General features: G+C 45.7%; 1 protein-coding gene across 1 annotated transcript; it reads right to left on the bottom strand.

Moving 5' to 3' along the window:
- Positions 1-3,808: 3,808 nt before the first annotated feature.
- On the bottom strand, positions 3,809-16,924 carry KCNG4 (potassium voltage-gated channel modifier subfamily G member 4). The gene is made up of 2 exons (XM_062500095.1): positions 16,175-16,924; positions 3,809-4,594 (listed from the first exon to the last, which is right to left on the bottom strand). Exons 1-2 carry the CDS (start codon positions 16,922-16,924, stop codon positions 3,809-3,811), a joined length of 1,536 nt encoding a protein of 511 aa, XP_062356079.1.
- Positions 16,925-19,282: the final 2,358 nt, after the last annotated feature.

Genomic DNA, 19,282 nt, shown 5'->3' with positions numbered 1-19,282 from the left:
CTGCAGAAGCCCTGAGGAAAGGAGAGTTAAGGGCAGAGCAAAGGTCTCAGCCCCGCACGGCGATTCCAACATGCCAGAACATCCGCGTTTAGCCCCCGATGCAAAGCCGTTCTCTGTGCCGTGGGTGCAGGTCGGACCAAGGGGGGGCTCCTGGGTTGTGTTCTCCCGGGAGTGCCTGTCCGCAGCTGGGCTGCAGGGCAGCGTGGGTTCCTGATTTCCCCCAAAAAACCAGCACGGTGGGGTTTTTGCGGGTTCCCACAACAGCAGGAGGTGTTGCTGTGTCAGAGGAGCAGCTGGAAGCCCCTAAAGAGATGCGGTGCGTTGGAGGGGGCTGCACGATGTGGTTCCCTGGGTGATGGGTGCTGTTCCTCTGCTGTTTCTGGGATTTAGAGCCGGGGAAAAGGCTTTGAAGTCAGAGAAGCTGGGTGCCAGGCGGCTCAACTGCTCTTTTAATTAAATCAGGTTAGGAAATGATACCATCTTGGCAACAACAGTATCTGCTAATTGTAACTGCTTGTTCTGAATTTGTTACTCAGTTGAGTTACATGGGCACTAAATGTTCCTCCCAACATATTTTCCCCTCCTCTGTAACACAGTGAATCATACAGGATTTTTTTTTTTTTCTGTGAGAGCTGGTGCAGCCCAAACCCAGCTATTAGAGGAGATTTCAGTCAAAATCAGAAATACGAGTGATGGTCCAAATTCTGCTGGAAGTGCAAACACTCACCTCCCTGTCAAGCACTGGTGCTTTGTTTGTTTGTTTGAGCTCCGTGAATTCAGCACATTCTCGGGTTGTGTTTGGGAACTTACACCGGGTTAAACGCTTGACTGAGTCAGAGCTTGGATTTCTGTCACTGTCCACGGTCCCTCCTACGTGACAGAACCTGTTGGGCATGGAGCTGTTGCAAGCACTTCAGCAGTAGAACTCCAGTATTTCACCAGATACTGATTTAGAACCATTCCGCGGGGCTAATTTTATGTGCGACCAAGTTGAGCTAATTCCTGGTCTAGCAAGGAAATTGTCACTTGGGGAAAACAAATCAGCTGCCCTACCTGATTGTTTGTATCTCCAAAGTGTGTTTCAGTGGAAGAAGGGTTTTCCATTTTTTTTTTTTTTTGAAAGTTGCAGCAATTCTGCTCAAGATTCGTGTCCCAGCACCCACCAGTCAGCAAGAGGAAGCACTGATTTGGCACTGCCAGACCACAGGGGCAGAATCTCCAGAGAAATGCAGGTGGCATCACCACACACAGAACCCTGGAGAGATCTGGTTCATAGACCAGATCAGGATTTTGTGTGATTTATCATCTCACTGTAGAGAATTACCAGCCAAATAATTAAAAAGCTAATTGTGAAAAATAAAAAAAATCAGATGGACCCATACATAACCCAGCAAAAATTGCACATTTAGTGGGGCAAATCTAAATGCCTGTCATCTAAAATCAACTTGTTCCTCTTGTGTTGGAACATCCCCATGAATAATACTCTGCAGTTTCTCTGGTTTGAATCATAAGGTCAGTAGCAAGATAAGCCCAAGAGATTAATCCCAGCCAGGTCACCCCAGCTGTGCCTGGGATGTTCAACTGTGCTTTTCTCTACTCCTGTAGAAAAGCTGTGCAGGAGGGAGGGGAGCAGCCCCGCACCAAGGCTCCCAAATGCCTGCAGGAATCTGCAGGACTCTGCAGGTGCCTGGATTTGGATGTCCAGGTGGGAGACAGGACAGTGCCTGAAGTGTCCCCAGGCTCCCAGTGGCTCCAGGCTGGGCAGGACTGGTGTCTGCCAAGAGCTGGCCCTGGTGAATGGTCATTCACTGAGCTTTGCCCCACCACAGGGACATGGGGACCTCGGCAAGATTTAAGAAATGGGGTCATGAAAGCTGAAAATCTGATTAAAAACTAATTTAGGCTTTGAATAATCTCAGTGCTTAAATGCATACTCAAAATTCAGCGTGTCAGAGCCCTGTGGGGGCCAGGAGGACTGTCACACTGTGGCTGACACACAGGTGTCTGCACACCTGGCCTTTGTGACCTGTATGGAATTCACTGACCACATTCACCCCATAAAGGGTCAGATTGTACAAAACCATCCAGTCTACCCTTAAAGGACCATTGCTGACCTCTGCAAAGCCCTGTTGCTTCCTTCTGGCTGGACATGGTTATCCCAAAAAGGGGCATTTCATTCCCATCAGGAAATCATTCCCACGGCCTCGCTGGCAGTCATTCCCCTCATTCTTTACTATTTATACCTTTGGATACGTCTGAGCTATCATCACATTTTAAAGAAGCCTATTTTTTTTATCTCTCTTCCAGAGAAACCATCACCATTCAACAAAAATATAACACCAAGGCTTTTTGGTATAGTCAGTAAGCTTGGGCTTTTTTATTCCTCATTTTAATTTTAAATAATTATATGAAAAAGAAGTTTGAAGAGTTTTGCTGTCTAGTATGATGTGTTTACAGTCTGCAGACCACAACTGCATTTCAAGCAAATGCTCTTGCCAACAGTATGTGTTTTATACAAAGCAGTGCAATTTGTTAGGTACAGATTGATCGTCTGGCTACAGGCAAACTTTGAAAGCTGTCACATACAGCAGTTTTATTTTAAGCTTGTTACTGGCTTTAAATACAGAACTCAGATTTGTATTTCTCTGCCTGGTGGATGAGCTGTGGATAACCACACTGGGGTGTAGCCCTGAAAGAATGTGTCCTAACGCCTGGCTCAGGATACTCATTGCAAGAACACTGGAAACTCAAAGGCAAATAAAATAACAAGTGTGCTTGTGCCAACAGAAGCTGGTTTGTTTGTTTCTCATTCAGCAAGATGCATGAGTGGTAGAGACAAAGTTTATTCTTAGTAGTCATAGAGAAGAAGGAGCTTTCATCACTGAATAAACTCTGACTTTTTACATTCTCCCAGCCTCCAGCTCCATGGAGATTTTTTGGAGCTGGCTCCCTTGGGTTGGCTGCTGCTTGTACCTATGCCAGGACAGAGGATAGCACTGAGCACTAAGTTGTTGCTTTGCTTTGTGTATTTTGCCGACACACACGTGCATATTCCTGTCAGGGGTTTTGGGAATGCCCCAGGCCAGGCTCAGTTCCCTGTGTGGATGTTTCTGATGGGGTCTCCAGGCTCAGTTCCCTGTGTGGATGTTTCTGATGGGGTCTCCAGGCTCAGTTCCCTGTGTGGATGTTTCTGATGGGGTCTCCAGGCTCAGTTCCCTGTGTGGATGTTTCTGACGGGGTCTCCAGGCTCAGTTCCCTGTGTGGATGTTTCTGATGGGGTCTCCAGGCTCAGTTCCCTGTGTGGATGTATCTGATGGGGTCTCCAGGCTCAGTTCCCTGTGTGGATGTTTCTGATGGGGTCTCCAGGCTCAGTTCCCTGTGTGGATGTTTCTGATGGGGTCTCCAGGCTCAGTTCCCTGTGTGGATGTATCTGATGGGGTCTCCAGGCTCAGTTCCCTGTGTGGATGTTTCTGATGGGGTCTCCAGGCTCAGTTCCCTGTGTGGATGTTTCTGACGGGGTCTCCAGGCTCAGTTCCCTGTGTGGATGTTTCTGATGGGGTCTCCAGGCTCAGTTCCCTGTGTGGATGTTTCTGATGGGGTCTCCAGGCTCAGTTCCCTGTGTGGATGTATCTGATGGGGTCTCCAGGCTCAGTTCCCTGTGTGGATGTTTCTGATGGGGTCTCCAGGCTCAGTTCCCTGTGTGGATGTTTCTGATGGGGTCTCCAGGCTCAGTTCCCTGTGTGGATGTATCTGACGGGGTCTCCAGGCTCAGTTCCCTGTGTGGATGTTTCTGACGGGGTCTCCAGGCTCAGTTCCCTCTGTAGATGTATTTGATGGGGGATGCCTGTCCCTCCAGGACCAGGCTGTCAGTCTCATTGAAGGTGTCACTGCCCCCGGAGCGGTTGCCGTTCTTGGCTTGGCTCAGCCGCATCTGCAGCCGCTCGTGCTCCTTGCGCAGCTCGGAGTAGGAGTGGGAGAAGGTGTGGAAAATCGAGGTTGCGGGGAAGGACATGATGAGGATCCCGCTGAGGATGCTGCTCAGAGCCACCATCTGTCCCGGCACGCTGCGTGGCACCATGTCCCCGTAGCCCACGGTGGTCATGGAGATGATGGCCCACCAGTACGAGGCGGGGATGCTGGTGAACTCCAGCACCCTGCCGGACTCGTTCTCGGCCAGGTACACCAGGGGGGAGAAGAGGGTGACAGCCACGCACAGGAAGAGCAGCAGCAGCCCGAATTCCCGCGTGCACTTGCGCACGGTGAGCCCCAGGGTCTGCAGGCCCAGGGAGTGCCGGGCAAGGCGCATGACGTACAGGATCCTCAAGGCACGTAAAACACGTAGCACCAAGCCCACCTTCTCCAGGTACGTGTTGCTGCTCGGCCTGTCCTCCTCCTCGCTGGAGTCGTCCTCGGAGAAGATGAGGGAGGCGTAGTAGGGGGAGATGGCCACGAAGTCAATGATGTTCAGGGGACCTTTGAAGAACTGACACTTACTCCTGGCCTGGATGAACCGGAGGCAGAACTCCAGGGAGAACCAAGCCACGCAGATGGTCTCGATGATGAAGATGTAATAGCACTTCTGGGAACACTCACCCTGGCACAGAACAGAGAGGGAAATAAACAAAAGAACAATCTGTGAGCCAGCATCCAAAAACACTGAGGGAGAAGCAATATGGACCTGCCTGAGTCACCGGTACCGGAGACAAACAAACCCCAGCTCACAGGTAGCTGCGCTTCGCTTGTGTACAGAGAATACTGAGCACGTGGCGTAGCTGAACAAACACATCTGCCTCCCTGCCTCGTTTTACTGTGCTGCTTCTTCCAACCTACTTGAATGAAACCCATCTATGTATAAAGCCTGCCGTGCAAGTCCTGAATAACCCCCACTTTCTGCTGCACTTGGGAATAACAAGTCTTTTTGTGCTATAGAATTGGCCAGCAGAGGTTCCATCCCAGGACTGTGTTTTACCCTGCCCAACCCTCAGAACAATTTAGCTCTGTAGCACCATTTGGGGATTTTTTTTCCTTTCTGCACAATAAGCTGTGGAGTCCATATTTTACCCCTAAAATGAAACACCACAAAAGCTGATGAAGGCCTGGCCCTGGCAGGGCTCTGCGTGCAGGGTCAGGCTCTGGCTCCACTTGCAGTCCGTGCTGGAGTGCATTGATGTTTGCAGAGCTGCTGACTGGGCTTGATGAGATTGCCTGCAATCAGCACTTGTGTTATGCAGTGCTCACTCTTTCGGAGCCCTGAATTCTTTGTACAGCACAGCCTGGACTCTGCACAGACCTCACTCCAGTGATGTGGCCTCTGAATTTTTCATTGCTCCCATCGAGATTTACTTAATTTTTTGTTAGCCGGGCTGAATTTCCAGTATATCTGTTATTTATTTCCTTTTAGACAGTTGCGGGTGACATTGCTCTCAGCTTATCGTGGGGTTTTCCCTATTCCTTCCTTAGGAAATAGAAGAAAGCTTGTTTGCTGGAAGGTTTAACCATTAAGATGCAGGGTGTCTTTTGAACTGAGTGCGAAATTTCAAGGTGTAGCAATGTAGAGACTCTTTTGGAGATTTTTAATTCCTGCCACCCTCAGTGACCTCAGTATTCCCTATGGAAATTTATATTTACTTAGTGAAGGCAATTTATGCTGTCAGCATAATGAGAACATGCTCATTGACTTCACACTGGGAGATGGATTTCATCCCAAGAGTTTGTATGTGCGTGTTTTATATATTAGGAACATTTGTGTATATTATGGAAAGCACCTGACTTGATTTATATAGAATATCCCTCTCTAATGTCAGTCTCTTCAAACATTCTTCATCCTTTTGAATATCCTGTTCAAAAGCAGCAAATATTGAAATAAGGGGGGTGGGGGAGGAAATATCAAGCACCAAAGCCAATTTCTGTTTCTCCAATTTCTGTTTCTCCAATTTCTGTTTCTCTTCAGTAGTTCAGAGGATTTTTACACCTCAGTGTTTTATGTTGCTCTCAGAACTGTTGTCCAAAGAACAGGCAGAACACACTGACTTCAAATCTCTGTTCTCACCAAAATACCGATGCCCCTGTGTCAGTGCGAGATTTCAATTTTTTTTTTTTTTTGCCACCACATCCCCATTAGTTACTTTCAGTATGGCCCAAATACCTTGATATATGAAAGGCTTTTTTTTTTGCCTAAATGTCTGATAAAGAAATCTCTTTACAACACAACAACTTCTCTGAAATTCCTCTTTCTGAACAAACCAGACACATTTGGATATTCTGGTGTTCAGCACCTGCCAACACAAACCACAAGAAAGTCCCTCCCTTGACCTCACCATTAGCTAGAGTAGAAATCTGGGGTTTTATTCCCAGAACTTTGAGTCAAATTTTCACTGAGCTCTTTCTCCTCCTGCTGCAGTTTTACTCATGGTGGAGTGGGAGCTCAAAAAGTTCCAGGCTGGTGTTGATTGTGAGCAAGAGGGGAAGATGAGGATTTATTTATAACTAACCACAGCATATTTTGGGAGGGCTTTTTCAATAAAACCATCTGACATCAGTCTGTGCTCAGCCTGTCAGTGACTTTGATGGGAGAACAGTTATGACAGGCCCAGCAGTGAGCATGTTACTCTCTATACTTTATTCATCCTGCAGATTTACTTTTCAACAATGCAAGAATTTATCAGGATTTATGGAACTTGCCTCCAGCAGAAATTCTACAACCTATGATATAAATGTAATAAAATGAGTGCCTAGTATTGATCTTCTGTACGAAATGAGCATCTGGCTCAGCAATGAATGAAACAATATTTTTTGTGTAAGAAGATATTTACTGAGCCTGGTGCCTGAAATATTGAGTGGTTTCTTAGATTTATAAACTACCTCAAAGAAGCAAAGGAGCTGTTTCAAACTCCTCTACCACCAGAGATAGTCACAAATTCAAACTTCCTTTTGATTATCCCCATCTGGTATATAAGAGAGTGGTTTATTTTCCGTGTTCTCTTATGTGCTAGAGTTTATGGTGTTACAGTGAGATTGCCCATTTTAGGATATTTCTGTTAAATTCTCTTCAAATAGGGAAAAAAAAAAAAGTAAGTTCATAATAAAATAGAAGGAGAGCAGTACTGATTCCAGTTAACCCAGTTCCCTCAACAGCCAGTGGAAACAGGTGCCCAAGGAAACTCTTCTGGCTTCTGTTTTCCACTCACAGAATCCCAGAATGGTTTGGGTAGAAGGGACCTCAAAGACCAGGGTGCTCTAAGGCCCGTCCAACCTGGCCTTGGATATTTCCAGGGATGGGGCAACAAAAAAAAAAATTATTCACTAATTGTGAATTCCTTCTAAATGTGCTCGAGATATGTGCCACTCACAAGATAAAAAGAGATAAATTTCCAGGACTCTTAGTTTGCCCAGAAACATTAATTAAAGTGTAATGACATCTAGGATGACAATCAATATCAGATCCCAGAGCTGTGCAGCACTAGCCTAACTTCCAACAGGTATAAATCTCATCTAGTGAAAATAATATCTTTATAAGCATCAATAGTTTTAGTTATGTCCAGGGAGGCTGAACCAGAAATTCCCCTGCAGAGTATATTTCTCATCTCTCCATGCTGGTTTCCAGATGCTGCTCATTTTTTTAAATGTGTTCTAGACAAGGAAAAACTTTATTATTATTTATTTATTATTATTATTATTATTATTATTATTATTATTATTATTAAATAACTGTATGATACCACCAAGGAACTACTCTTGTTCCTTCAGGGTCTGCTCTGTGCTCTTCATTTGTGTCTCACCTGTCTGCACTCTAAGGCAATTGGCAATTAAAATAAGTTTTGGAAAACTTGTTCTGAATCCACCTGATCTGCCAGCGACTTTCCTACTGCCAGAGATTTACCCCACTTCCTTTTGCAGTGAGTATATACCCTTTATTCCCTCTTAATCTAAAGTACAATGAGGAAAGAAATGCTGTTATTCCCATTATGTTGGGAGTGCAGTGCTGCAGCTGTGTGAGGATAAAATTGCTTAGGTACCAGCTTTCTGCCCTGGGTGTGATTGACTCTAAGTGGAAGTTTATTGGCAGCAATCTGAGCCCGTTTTCTGTGGTGTGCAATTTGGGATTTCCCACAATCTATAAAATCTCTAAAATCGATAGGGTGGAGTCTGGGAGGTAAAGCAAACAAAACTACAGCATTTCCCATGATCTCCTTCCTGTGCCTGCCAGGGGAACTCTGCTCAGGATGGTGTCAGTGATTCCAAGTGTTTCTTGTGTCAAATGATCTATTCCCAATTTAAATAGCAGAAGTTTCTCCAACGCTTGTAGAACACTTTGCTAATAAGCACAGCTTGATCAGTATCTGGATTATTTCAGAATCATGTCTTATTTCCAGAGCTTTAGAGTGGAAATCGATACGTACCTCAGCACAAGGTATGTGCTGCTTACACAATGCAAACACATTTCTAGGACATGTTTATGGCAACCAGCTGGCTCATCATCATAAAACAAATGAGCAGCGGGCTGAAAGGATCCAAGCCCTGTTCCCAGCCAGCTCTGCCCGAGCTGCAGCAGTGATTGCTCCCGAGGAAAGGCTGTCCTGGTGCTCCGTGACCCACACCTAATGGAGCCAGAACCAGGTAGGGAAGGAGCTCCGAGAGCATGTGCTCCATCCTATTGGAGTGTAGAGGAGTTTCCCTGAACACAGGACCCGCTCCTCCTTATCCCTCTGCAGCGCAAGGACAGGCTGCCAGAACATCACCGTTCACAGCAGGAGCGTGCCTGGCTCTGTGGCCGGTGCAAGGTCAAGGTTCACTTCTGCTAAATTTGTAGCAGGTTTTGCTTGGCACAGCCAGGATGCTGCTCAGATCCTTCCTGTGATGCACACACTGCTCTGTGGACACAGGCCAGTGTCCGCCAGAGTGGCAGCAGATGGGATCAGCCTGTCCTGTGGCTCCCGACCTGCCTTCTGCCAGCCTGTGCTGTCCAGCACTTATCCCAGCGAGACTGCTCTTCCTGCAGCCTGGCCCTTTGGCCAAAGCCAGCCAGCCCTCCAGGTGCAGGATTGAGACATAAAACTGGCAGGAATTTCCCTCTCTAAGGCCAAGGTTGCCATTTCCTGGGGGGGGGGGGATGTTTTACAGCCTTTTGCACTTCTCAGTCATACCTGGGCAGTGCATCCTGGTCTAGAGCTTCTCCTTGAGCAGCTCCCTCTGTGTGAAAAATGCAAACTAAAGGGATGGTGAAAACACAAGCTTTGGTTCTTGCCCTTGCCTGCCAACAGACACAAGGCAGTGGGAATACAGGGGAGGCTGCAGGTCCAGAGAAGGGTTAGGGAGGAGCAGAGGCTGGGCAAGACCTGGGTGAAGAGAGCTGAGCTGCCCAGCTGGCTCCAAGCTGTTCTTATCCTGCTGGCAGCAGGAAATGAACTGACCCAGGGCAGAAATCCCTTTTGGCTGTGAAGTGATGGCTTGGTTAGGAAATGTGATGCCAATCCATGTTGCCTGCATACCTGAGCTCCGGGATGCAGCTGCAGTGCTGCAGGTACTGCTGAATCACTGCGGCTGCACTGACGCTGTCATTTGAATAATTAAACCATGCTCTGCTGAATCAAATGATGGGAGGGAGAGCTTGAAAACCCTGTGTTATGGATCACATCGCCACTTGGATTTATGGTTTCAGCCCGATGCAATAAAATCAGAAGGTTACAGCCTGCTGAGAAAGAGGCTCTAACCTGATTGAGGGAACGATGAGCTTCTTTAAGCAGTGCTGCATATTCTGAGAACACAATGAGTTCCCACTTGCTCTACTTGATGGGAAAGAAGCCTGGACTTAGGAAAACAATTACTACAACTACAACATTTGAGGAAACTAAAATACTATTGGTATTGTATTAATGTGGACATTAGAAAGAACACAGAAAAAAATAATTCTCTGTGTCCAACAAATAATTATCCCCTCTGAGGCAGAATTGTACCTAAAATAAAATGATACAATTAACTTTTGAACTTGGCTCCTTACTCTGCAAACATTGTGAGAGTCAGTCTGAAGAATCTGAATTTTATTTGAACCAGTTAGTGACACCAAAGTGTTGGTATTAGAAGGATGTGAAAGAGTAAAGCTTTTCTTGTTTTTCTAGTAAGGAGTCTTACAGACAATTTATAACTGTGAAGAGCAGTATGGTCAAAATGATAAGGAATTCATCTGGACTTGGGAGGATAACCTTCAACTGACAGTCTTGCTGCTGGTCAAAGCATTTTGCCTGTTACTGTTTCTTTGTTTCTTCTCTCACTGCATTGTAAATTCTTCAGAGTAGAAATTCCTTCTTATTGTAACTCTGGAGTACAGGGGGTCCCAAATATGGTTTAATCTGTTTTAAGGGAAAATACTGGTGTTAATGAGAGGTGCTGACACTGTGGGAAGGAACTTGCAGGATAAATTAGTTTCAAGCAGAGTTTTCCAGAGATGGATTTCTTCCGTGAAAGGGAACACAAATCTTCCCAAAGAAGGCATTTGTTAAACACCCACCCGTGCTGACCCCCTTGAGGAGAGTCAGGTGAGGGGAGTGAACAGGCTTTTGTAACTATTACAACCCTGAAAGCAGCAAGAAGGGGAAAGAAATCGTGATTCCCAGTGAGGGACACATGTGCTGGCCCACTGCACAGCTCTTGGGGCACTGCCTAGTGCAGAACATCTGGAACAGCTGGAACAGCTGGAGCAGCTGGGTGTCCCCCAGGATGGCGTGCAAAGCTCGCAGCCTTGGCGCTGCTGGGGCACAGCCAAAAGGGGATGAACATCAGGCAAACTAATAACGTCTAATTGTGCTTTCTGAACCCTGGGCGCTGGCTTTGGAGAGCCAGGCAGGATCCATTGCCTCCCTGAGGGTCAGGAGTTTGTGCAGACATTTGTTTTGTGCTGCAGGGGGGGAGAGCTGGGGCACAGATGGCACAGCAGTGACCACCCCCGCAGGGCCCTTTTGGTTTAAGTGATTCGAACTTTATCAGTGCTCTACATCACAGACTCAGAGCTGAAATAGGGAATTCTGGGTGTGGATGCCTGGGAAATGGTCACTGAAAATGTGGAACTCTGAAATCAGGGTCTTAACATAGCAGTGGAGTTTCAAGGTCAAAGCTCCTGGTGTTTCTGACCTCAAAAACAGGCAGATCCCATAAAGCAATAATTTACAAATATATATCAGAGTCCCAGGCTTGAATATTCTGATTTCTGTTGTTTGACAGCTTCTTATTTAACCTTTCTTCAATCATTATCAATTTAACTAACTCAGTCCATGAAGCACACAAATTAGCTGGGCTCTACTATGCTGAGTACACCTAGACCAGAAGGTTTTTGGTGCTCCAGGGAAGCACATTTTTCTACTTTCCTTGCTGATCAAAATGGCCAGAAAAAAAATAAGAATTGCACTGGGTGCTTGGACAATTTAAGAGAGAGATTGTCTGCAGGAAATGATCTGGGTAAGACCCCAGAATTAAGTGTTTGAGCAGATGCAATAAAGCCAAAGGACACACAGCTTTAGTTTGTTCAAAGCTGTTTCAAGTCATATGGATATAGCAGTATATTTATAGATAGGCATGTACACATGTGCCTTTATAGTCTTACATTTTAAATGAGCATTACATTTTCTTTCTCATCAAAATAAGGCAAATAAATTGGTTGTTTTCCCTCTGTAAAGTAAAATTATTCCAGTTTTAAAGAAAACCTGTTTCCTGGCATTTTCCCCCAGTGCGCAAGCCAAGTATTCTTTAGTGTCATACAGAAAACTTCAGCAACATCAAGCATTAAAAAACTAATTGGGGCCTCCAGAATAATGGTGTAGAATAAAAAAAAAAAAAGTAAAAGTGGCTCTATATGTTAAGTACTGGGATCTCCTCATCTGTTGGTGTTTTCTGGATTCTAAGTGCAACCAGAGACTAGAAACTTACTCTTTTAAAATGAACTCGATTTTCACATAATCCAGTGATCCCAGGAAAATAATCTTTAAAGAAAATGAGTATTCTGTGTTTCAGGATAAAACCTTCACATGAAACAACAGTGGCCTCAGCTTGTGATGATTTTTTTTTCATTAGGTACTATAAAATACCTAAAGCAATTCCAAGCTCCTCCAGGCCACTTAAGAGCAAACAAAACAAACAAACAAACAAAAATTAGCAGTCACAGGGTCAGGGAATGGAAATATCTGGGGGTTTTCTTCCCCTTTGCTGCCTTCCTGAAGTACAGAGCTTGCTGTAGCCTTTCTGCTGAGTCATTTCTCTAGAGCATGCCAATTTTAGGGACTCATTAAATGAAATATCTTGTCCTAAGGAAATTCCCAAGAGTCTTTCAAAGTGTTCTCCTTCTCCAGGCCCTTCTGCGCTGGTTTTATCCCATAACTTTTTGCTGTAATGATTTTTTTTTCCTTTGGGTTGGAGGTGCTGAGCAGTGGCTCTTTCAGTGACCTCTCTTAGATCCTGATTTGAACTCTTACGTGGGACTGGGACTTTCAGGGGGCTTTAATGAGTCTGTCCTGTCTCTAGTGGGATGATCTGAATTTCTTCATTTGAGGGTAATGCTGGTGAATTTTGTCACTTCAGCTTTCCTGCCCTGTATGCTTGATCTCCAGTTCAATTTGCAATTCTCTCAAGCTGCCTGTTCAGATCAATAACAGATTTCCTCACCTCTAAATCTGCCCTTTTTTCTGTCTCTACATGCCTTGATAACTGCACATTGATGATACTAAATCTGATTTTTTTACCAAAGCCAGTCTGAGCTCCATAAAGAACTGATGCAAATATCATGGACAAGGATGTATTGCTTCTGGAGAATGTGATAATTCTGTTGTTTTATTCCTAAATAACACAACCTTGTTACTGATGACTCCTCTTTCCTTAGCCTCATAAATGATAAAACCTTTTGTATATTTATTTCATGGTCAGACTCAAACCTGAGCTCACCAGAGCCGTTCCTTTGCTTCTCTATATTTTTGCTGAACTTTTTGCTCCCCCTTCACCTGGCACTGTTCTCTCTGGATTGGGATTCACATTGGCATGTGCATATATCATACAAACTTACAGAAACCTTTGCCCAAATCTCTGCCTTTTTCTTTCATGAGGAGGTTCCTAAACGGCATTTGGCATATTCTGGAGTGTGTGCGTGGTGCTGCTTATAACAACTCCTCCTTTATTTCGCTCTCAGCTGCATTCCCGACTCTCGGCTCCCATCCCTCTGCTGCCCCTGCCGATGGTCCTTCCCTCCCCTCTGGTTGCCAGGGTGACTGGGTTTCCCTGATGCAGATGCTCCCTCTTGGCTCCCTGCCATCCCTCTCCCGGAGACGGAGCAGAGTTTTCTCTTTCCCTCGCACAGTGAGGACTCCGGGTTGTTCTTCTGCCTGCCCAGGCAGCTTTGCTCCCTTCTGAGCACACCTGGCTCAGCAGCTGCTGAAAGGATGAGGGATCTGCTGTGCCTGCAGGGCGGGATCAGCAGCCTCTGAGCCAAGTGAGTCCAGTGCAAGTCACCTTGCATTATTTTTCCTTGGTTTTTTACTTATTTTTATTTTTACTCTGATCCTTCTTGAGCTGGAGTCCAGCCAGTTTTCACTCTCTTAACGTGGCTGTGATGAGGAGGAACAGGACCCTAGAGTGGTACATGTGCAGCAGAGGTAAAGCATTTTCTGTCTGTTTTTAAGAACGGGTAGTATTGATAAATTCAATTTCCAGTGTTAGTGACACTGGAAAATGGATCTTTGCAGTATTTTTAAGGACATTTACCTCAGAGCTTCTACCGAGCTTTAACTCAGAATTGAATAAACCTCACGAGAGGGCATCTTTGAATTCAGGTGTGGAATTTCAGGTTGTTCAGAAACTTTGTGAAGGAATTTGACTGTTTTCTGTCACTGAGCAAACAGATATCAAATCATCTTTGCGTTTAGCCCAAAATGTAAAAATTCCAGGTTCTGCCTGCCTGTCTCAGGTACTGGTAAATGTGGCCCATCTTGCAATCACTTTCTGAGGTCAGTGAACTGTTCTATGTTACAAATCAACGGAGAGATGATTTTGTTAAGTATGACTCAGCTGCAGCCAAGATGTCCTAATTGTAGTCAATAAACTTCATGGAGTTATTTATCCAGCTCTAGTTAAAATGCTCTTTTGAGATCCCAGTAAGGAAATCTCAGCTGTTGCAGGCTAAGAATTTGGGGATGGAAATTTAGGGACGTCAAAACTGCTTGTTAGTAGTTGTGATTCTCTGCTTTTCCACAAGGCATGAGTATTTTATCTCATATATTCCCCTGTGTTTCCCGTGGCAGAACATCACATAATTCAAAGAACAGGACTTTTAAAACTCTGTACTCTGGGGCACATTGACAAAGTGCATTAGACTGGTGCTGTAAGTGTAAATTATGGAATGTTTCCAAATATTTGGACAAATGTGATCCTTTCCTCAAGTTCATCCTTCATCCTCTCCCCTGCACTTGAAACAATCCATTTTTTGAGCTTGTTTTGATGCAATTTGCTTGTTTTTAATGTCCTGATATATATGCAAATCTCTAAGTAGTAATGTCATCCTTGTTTTATAGGAAATCCAGGAACAGCAGATTCACTGCAGCTCCCAGACACACTTATAACCCTCAGCATGCTTTTCTTTGTATCTTAGTTAATCATTTTTTAAAACACACAGCCCCTTACATCCAGCAGAGCTCTGCTCACGTGCTGGTTCTTTTGCATGGGACTTATTTATCAAAGCTTTTCCTGCAGTGGTTGGGAAATGAAGATAAAAAGCATTGAGCCACTTCCATTAACAAAGTTAGTAGGAAGCACTTGCTGGAGCAGAGTTTGTGATGTTTGTACATCGAGCTGGAAGAAGGATGTTCTATATTTAAAGTACTTCCTTGGAAGAAGCATTGGAACAGTGTTAACAGCTTTTCCTGTGAACACAGTTTTTTCCTATTTTCAGCCAAAAAGTAATAGCTGAGGAAGGCTGCAAGAGCAGCAGGTTTACTCCTGACAGATTAGAGCCTTCTTGAGCAAGTGGAAGTTAATATTCAAGGGGTTAAAATGGAAGAGGGAATGATCTTCCATTTCAGCCTCCTGTGCAGCCCTCAGTTTTATCCAAAGACATCAACTATCAGGACATGTTTTAACCATGACAAGGCTGCTTTGACCAATGGCTCGAGCAGCAAAATAGATACAGATTTTTGTAGCGTGCACATCAGGCTGTGCTACAAATATAAAAATGACTTTATTCATCAATGTACGACACCCTGAGGAGTGTCTTGTCTTACAGCAGGGGTTGGGGCAGGCGGTTTATCTGACACAGGTTTCCTCAGCACTTTTGGAAGGGCAATTTGCAGATGAAGTGCAGGATTCATTACAGAGATTAGTCAAGGTTATGTGATGAATTTGGACTTTGACACATCTGAAATAACTTTGGAATCTTGCTTTTCCTCTGGTCTGTTATTACAAAAATAGATCTTTTATATGCTGAAATATTTACAACAATGTTATGGCGAAGATCTTTCATGTGTGATACAGGCTTGATTTATTTGCCCTGAATTAATGTGGAGAGTTCTTTGGGAAAGATTTAAATACAGATAGCAGTTCAGATAGAGTTTGGTATTGCTCCTACAATTTGTACACATATATGGGGCAAATACAGAATTCTCTTAGCATGAAATTGTGATTTTTGGAGGCACAGGTTTTAAGTATCAGTATGTGCAAAAAGACTTCGTCTGCCTCTCATCCTTCAATCTTTATGCAACTACTGAAATGTAACATATAAAATTTAATGAATATTTCTCCCTCTTTAACCATCTGAAAGTTTTATCACAAAGGAAGATACCCAGCTGTTTTAAAAGTAAAAATGTCAGAGGAAAATATTTCTGTAGCTGATGTGTCCAAAGGAGAGATTGCCTGTGACTAGAGAGGGAAGCACCTTGAAAAGTCCTCAATGTCAGTTTGAGAGTCTCAGTGCTAGCAAGTTAATCTTACACTGACAGCTGCTTCTCAAGAAGGAAAAACCACACTATACTGGAGAACTGAAATATCTGCTCTGTCCAAAGGCTTTCTAGTATTTTAGCTAAAAATCAGTATAATGTTTGTTCCCATTATTCTTAACATGCTATCACTTGAATTTGAGCCCTTGCTGTGTTTCTTGTCACAGACTGTGCCTTTAATCTGTGGTTAGACCAGTTAAGAAGGACTGACTTACCCTGTCTTCTTCAGCTCTCAAGTCTGGCATTGTGCTCACACAAAGGCTGATAGCTGTGGTGGCCACAAACAGGATGGAGAGACAAGCAAAGACTTTGCCTGGCAGTCCTGACTGGGGATTTTCCACCATATCTCTGAGTCTGTTCATGAACTGCCCAAATCTGGTTTTCTCATCCAAGACACACGAAGCTTCCTTGCTCCTCCGGAGCTCCTCTTCCTTGCGGATCTCGGCCAGCTCCTGCAGTTTCTGGAACAGTTTCCGAAAGCAGCAGTTCTCCAGGTTGGATTCCTCAATGCCCCAGTATCTCAGCTCCTCCTGGAAAGACAAGGCACACATGTCTCTCAAGAGCATCAGCTTCCCTGCTGCTAGGAAGCTGACAATCATCCCAAAAGCGTTGGGGTTCCTGTCGAAGAAGAACTCGTGGGTGTCTTCATCGTAATCGTCACACAGCTGGATGATTTCCTCGTAGCTGCTGCAAAGCTTTAGTTTGCTCAGTCTGGTCAGGGGAAACTCATCCAAAGTACTCCAAGGCAGCAGGTACTTGATGCCTCCAACGTTGATCATGATCTCTGTCTTTAGATCGGCTGCAGACACTTGGTCAGGGTGGTAAATCCTTTTGGCTCTCTGGTAATGGACCCCCTTGACAGAAGGGGTTTCCACGCAGATGGGAAGGAGGTGGCTCAAGGAATTGCAGGAGTTGTAGCTAATGTTGCTATAGTCTTGGTCACTGCCTCTGGAGAGAATAGGCATCTCTGAGAGTTCTCACCGGGACATCCAGTAGGGCATCAGAGCAGGGGGATCTGTCAGCCAGGAGATACAGGGAGGAGGAGAAAACATAGCAGAGGTTACTGTGAGAGAAAAGGTGTTTCCAGCCACTTTCCTCAGTCACGAAATTAATGAGTGCCTGTTTTGTAAGTAAAAGTCACCTCAGTGCTTCCTCCTGAAGCCTGCATCCCGTGAATGAGCTTTACTTTGCAGCCTCATTGGTTGTCTGGCAACACAGGAACGGAGCTACAGCCTCATTCATAATTATCACCGAGGCTCGGGTGCCTGCAAATCCAAACGGGAGCACCTCGGGCTCTTCTCCGAGCAGGTCTGGCCACCCTTAAATTGTTATTTTCCGGTCCTTGTCGCTTCGCTTTCTTATTTCTATAAACCCGTAACCACGCGCTAACTCAATAAGCTGCTTAATAGTTATTAGAGACAGAGTGGTTAATTACCTGCCATCAACTGGATGCGAAGTTCCTAATTGCTTTAACTGGACTGCTCAGACTGTGATTCCTCTGCCTCTCGCTGCACGCCCGTGCTGCCTCTCGGGGGGGTTGCAAGGATTAGCTGGGAGAGCTTTACAAAACGCCTCGAGTGGGAAATTCTGTCTAAATGACGGCTACTCCGAGCAACCCGGCCCCGTGCCACTGCAAATCACCGAGAAGTTAGAGGGGAACCTTTGCCCAACGCGGGGGAAAAAAAACTTTGTTAAGGCAGAAAGTGTTTGCTCATCTCGGATGGGCAGCGACTGAAACGCTCCCCGCCTCCTTCCAAGGACGAACCCCTGGTTTTGCCCGGAGTCCCTAGGGATTAAAAAGCACTTTTTAAACCCGTGTCAGCGAGGTGCAAACACTGCAGGGAAAGTTTTCCCAAGTCACTTACCAGCGGAGCAGGGGCGGCTGCCGGGAGCGAGGCTGCCCCGCAGGTGATGCTCCCATTCCGCGCACGGAGCAGGGGCCGGCTGCAGCTCCTGGGGGTATGAACCGGGATCGATTACATGGAAAATCCCTGGAGCGCTCTGCAGCTGCCTGTCCTTTTCCTCTTCCTCCTCCTCGTCTTTCCTGGAAGGGGAAAGCAGCCGTGTGTGTTGATGTAACATAAGTTGTGTTTAGGGATCCTCAGCAAAGGTCCTGGGGTGCAGCTCCTCTCCTGGGGCTGACTGCTGGAAGGTGCTGAAGGAGAGCTGGTGGATCCTGCCCTCTCCCTTTGCCTCCCCTCGTTCCCCCGGGACTGTCAATGCTGTCCTGGAAGAGGAGGGGAGAGGGAAGGGGGAAGGGCTTAGCAATAATCTCTCCAGCATCCCTCCGTGTATCCAGCAGGCAGCAACTGGGTAAGAACATGGAGTACAAGTTCCCGGCTAATGAGGTTTAATAATCAGTAAATTCTGGCAAATCTACTTAATAAAACAATTTCAGTCCCAATTAACTCCTTCCATCATAGTCATGCTACAGTCGCTTGGTCTGGAGAAACCGCTTAAATTTCTAAGCAGCTGTTTCCATGACCTGCATCCCTCTTGAAACTGGGATTTGGTCTTTAATATCCCTGGATGGAAAGGGGAATTTGTAGTGTCCATGGATGCTGTGCCTCAGCATTCCTTGGGCTGTTAGGGAAGTGCTTTCCCTCTGTAAAACAAAGGACTTTTGCCTCTCTTTTTCAGATCTGCAGTGCTTTTCCAACAGCCAAGAACTTTTTCCTTTTCTCTTTGCAGATGATGGGAAATCAAACCTTATAATTTTCTCGCTTTGCTCATGCATGGCTGTAGGGGGCTGGGCTTGCTGAAATTGCTGTTGGGTTCTGCAGTTGGGATGGAACAGATTTCACACAAATTCTGCTTGGAGGGTCCAAGAACCCCCGGGTCAGGGTCTACGGATGAGTACCCTCTGTGGGGCTCCCCAGCCAGGGAGAAAAGCCTTGGCTTGTGCCTGTAGCCAGTGTGGCTGCAGGCTCGGAGGTGAACCCTGTTTCCAGAGAGATGTGATGTGAAACTGTGGGATTTCAACGTCAAACCGGGAGCGTGAAGGTCACGGGGAGAAGTGAGATGGGGACCAAGTGCAGTGATGAGTGAGGTGCAGCCCTGAGCTGCTGCTCCTCAGCTCTTTACCAGCGCTGAGCAAGGCTCTGCACAGCCTAGGGCAGGAAGCCTTTGCTAATGGGACTTGTGGGGCACATCTCTCTGGGCCCACGTGGTGCCCACAAGATTAACTTCTTATCAGGCTGCACCTCTGGGGTTTGCACTCATGCCCTAATTATGCCATCTGCAGAGAAAGACCAGAGAGATGCCTGAAGGCTGCAGAGTTCTGGGAGCACAGCTCAGAATCCTTTAAATCCTACCACCTTGTG

The sequence above is a fragment of the Cinclus cinclus genome, chromosome 11 (assembly GCF_963662255.1).
Source record: "Cinclus cinclus chromosome 11, bCinCin1.1, whole genome shotgun sequence".
NCBI classification, from domain to species: Eukaryota; Metazoa; Chordata; class Aves; order Passeriformes; family Cinclidae; genus Cinclus; species Cinclus cinclus.
The sequence above is the reverse complement of the archived record's forward strand: the minus strand, read 5'-3'. Positions and strand labels throughout refer to the sequence as shown.